The sequence below is a fragment of the Sycon ciliatum genome, chromosome 11 (genome assembly GCF_964019385.1).
Source record: "Sycon ciliatum chromosome 11, ocSycCili1.1, whole genome shotgun sequence".
In the NCBI taxonomy this organism is placed as follows: domain Eukaryota; kingdom Metazoa; phylum Porifera; class Calcarea; order Leucosolenida; family Sycettidae; genus Sycon; species Sycon ciliatum.
The window spans coordinates 10884285-10886784 of record NC_088653.1 but is presented as its reverse complement, the minus strand read 5'-3'; the positions used below and the strand labels follow the sequence as shown (position 1 = coordinate 10886784).

Below are 2500 nucleotides of genomic sequence, written 5' to 3'. Positions count from 1 at the left end.
TAAAAATAAATATAAAAATATATCACTCAATCTGCGGACAGCATGCTGTTTCGTTCTTTGTGAACTCATCAGCGCAGCACAGAGGAAATGACGCCGAACCTGATAGCAATGGAAATAAAAATTTCCAATCAGGCCCGAACGTACCTTGCCAGAGTGCTCAAACTGACAAGTCAGTGAGCTCTGCGTAATGCAAACAGCAAAGGCACTACCAAACATGAGAGTGCTCAATAAATCACTGAACTCCTAATGCCTAGAGCTGGACTGGATAAAACGAGGGTCGAACAAGCAACGAATTTTCAAACCTGCGGGCCCAGAACGTGAAATAGAACACATCCAATAATGATGTTGTCCTGCACATATGGGTTTGTGCAAGAGTTCATAACCCCCAAGAGTGTGCAACTCCTGATCAGTCCCTGTATGGAAGCCCGCTCGGCGGAATTCCTTCATTGCGTCATTTTTGGTGCAGTGCGATGAGTCACGCCGATGAATTCTTCTAAAATTTACAGTCAAACCAGGATGCTTCCCCAGGGTAAACTGCCTAAACTGCGATTCTAGTCTGAGTCTGAGCCTCAACGACAAGAAGCAAGGCAAAAGTAAAACAAAGCATACGACCCAAGAGACAAAACTATTTATTTTTTCGATGCAATGGTGACTCTTCGCCGACTTCGGCTTCATCGCCTTCTTCTTTCACCAGTGCAGTCAGACTCTTCAAGAACAATTTCTTCCCCAGGCCATCAGCATATTTCCGGTGCTTTCCTCGAAGATGATTTCAAATGGTTGAGGAACTTGAGAGACTGATGATACGTCGAAGGAGCATTTTTCGGCTGAGTTGCACAGCTATCAGAATGATTGTCCTCGACGGCAATGCAATATTTTTAACAGCGTTCTCACTTCTTCCTGTCGCGATGTCCATGGATTCTTGGAGAAAGAGTTTGTTTTTGAGAAAGTACGACTTGGACGTAGATCTACGTCCGAAATGTCTTCAAAAAAAGCTTCGAAGAGTCGAGGCTACAGCCTTGAGTTAGGAGCGGTTTAGGGTATAGTTTCCAGAAATCGCAAAGAACCCAAATTTACCTCGGATGACAAGCTGCGCATGACGTAATGTAGGAATTTCGCCGAGCACTGGGTCTATGCCCGTTGCACACTCTTGGGGGTTATGAACTCTTGGTTTGTGAAACTGTAGACGGTCGCGTGGCCCAACGGACAAGGCGCCTGACTACGAATCAGGAGATTCCAGGTTCGAATCCTGGCGTGATCGCATTTTTCTCGTTTTTTTCATGAAAGTGCCTACGCATGCCTACATTGAGAATACTAGTAGCAGAGAACAACAACGACAACAAATAATGTGGACTTCCATTGCTTCCTCTTTTTTTGCACGGCCGATTTATCGCCACGACAGTGCTGCTCAATGAAATCCGGTCTCTGAAATCAAAAATGTTATTTCTCCTTCCCTGCTCACTTTGTATTCTCATATTCTCATTCTAACTGTACAGAAATGGAGACCCCTCGATAGGCCTAAACGGCCTCTGGGGAATCCTTGAAATCAATTATACAAATTCTACAAATAATACAAAAATTGTGAAATGTGTGCTTCTAGCCCTGAGCCAGTTCATGTCCCAGTGTTTGCACATCTAGGGACAGCACAGCACAGCACAGCGCAGCGCAGCAACAGCACAGCACACAGCACAGCGCACAGCACAGCACCGCACAGCACAGCACAGCACAGCACAGCGCAGCACAGCGCACAGCACAGCGCACAGCACAGCGCACAGCACAGCGCACAGCACAGCGCACAGCGCACAGCGCCCGACCCGGCGTGGCGCAAGCAAAACTTCCTAATGCTGAGTTTGGCTCTTCACACCACGCCCAAAGTGTGGTGTACGTGACGTTTTCCCCCGAATAGCCGTGACAACATGGAACGTGGCGGGAAAAATCGAACGCCTGATACAAAAACGCAGACGGAGTATCCCCTCCATTAGTCGCATCCATTGTACCCCTTGTGCCTGGCCACAAGTTCCCAGTTGACTGTGGGTAGCAGCATGAATGCAGCGCATGAATACTCAGGAAAATATTACCGGAGACCAAACGGACCCCAGTATACCGGGAACGGAAGAAAAAAAGTCAAAGTGGATTGAGGGTTACAGTGGGATGTATGTATCTAAGATGGCCGTCACCTTTGGGCCGGGGCAAGTTACCCCATACTTGGCAGGTACAACCCGTTATAGTACATTTCAGAGTATGAGCTCACAAAGTTCATGATCTTTTATGCAGAGTTGGTATGACAGTGTGTACGGTTGTAGTGGACTTGCCATGCAAAACCTAACGGCGGCGAGAAATTGATGCATACGTCCCAACGCCAACAAGTGTTACACAGAACAACCTACCGTATACCCTCAGAGCGTGCGGTGCTGAAAACCAGTTGCAACGTTGCTGGTCGGCCGTCAGCTTGTCGTCGCGTAGCTACAGACATGCACGCCAACGACAAGGAACACACCGACGT

At 47.7% G+C, this 2500-nt stretch overlaps 1 protein-coding gene and 1 non-coding gene across 2 annotated transcripts in view; one reads left to right on the top strand and one right to left on the bottom strand.

Moving 5' to 3' along the window:
• LOC135827484 (serine/threonine-protein phosphatase 2A regulatory subunit B'' subunit gamma-like) overlaps positions 1-2500 on the bottom strand; it is a 70134-nt gene that overhangs the window by 10247 nt on the left and 57387 nt on the right. Inside the window, exon 12 of the mRNA XM_065339975.1 lies at positions 2385-2460. Within this exon, the coding sequence (XP_065196047.1) occupies positions 2385-2460 (76 nt within the window). The remainder of the gene's footprint in view (positions 1-2384; positions 2461-2500) is intronic.
• Trnar-acg (transfer RNA arginine (anticodon ACG)) lies at positions 1186-1258 on the top strand. The gene has a single exon. It is a non-coding gene; the product is annotated as a tRNA-Arg (tRNA).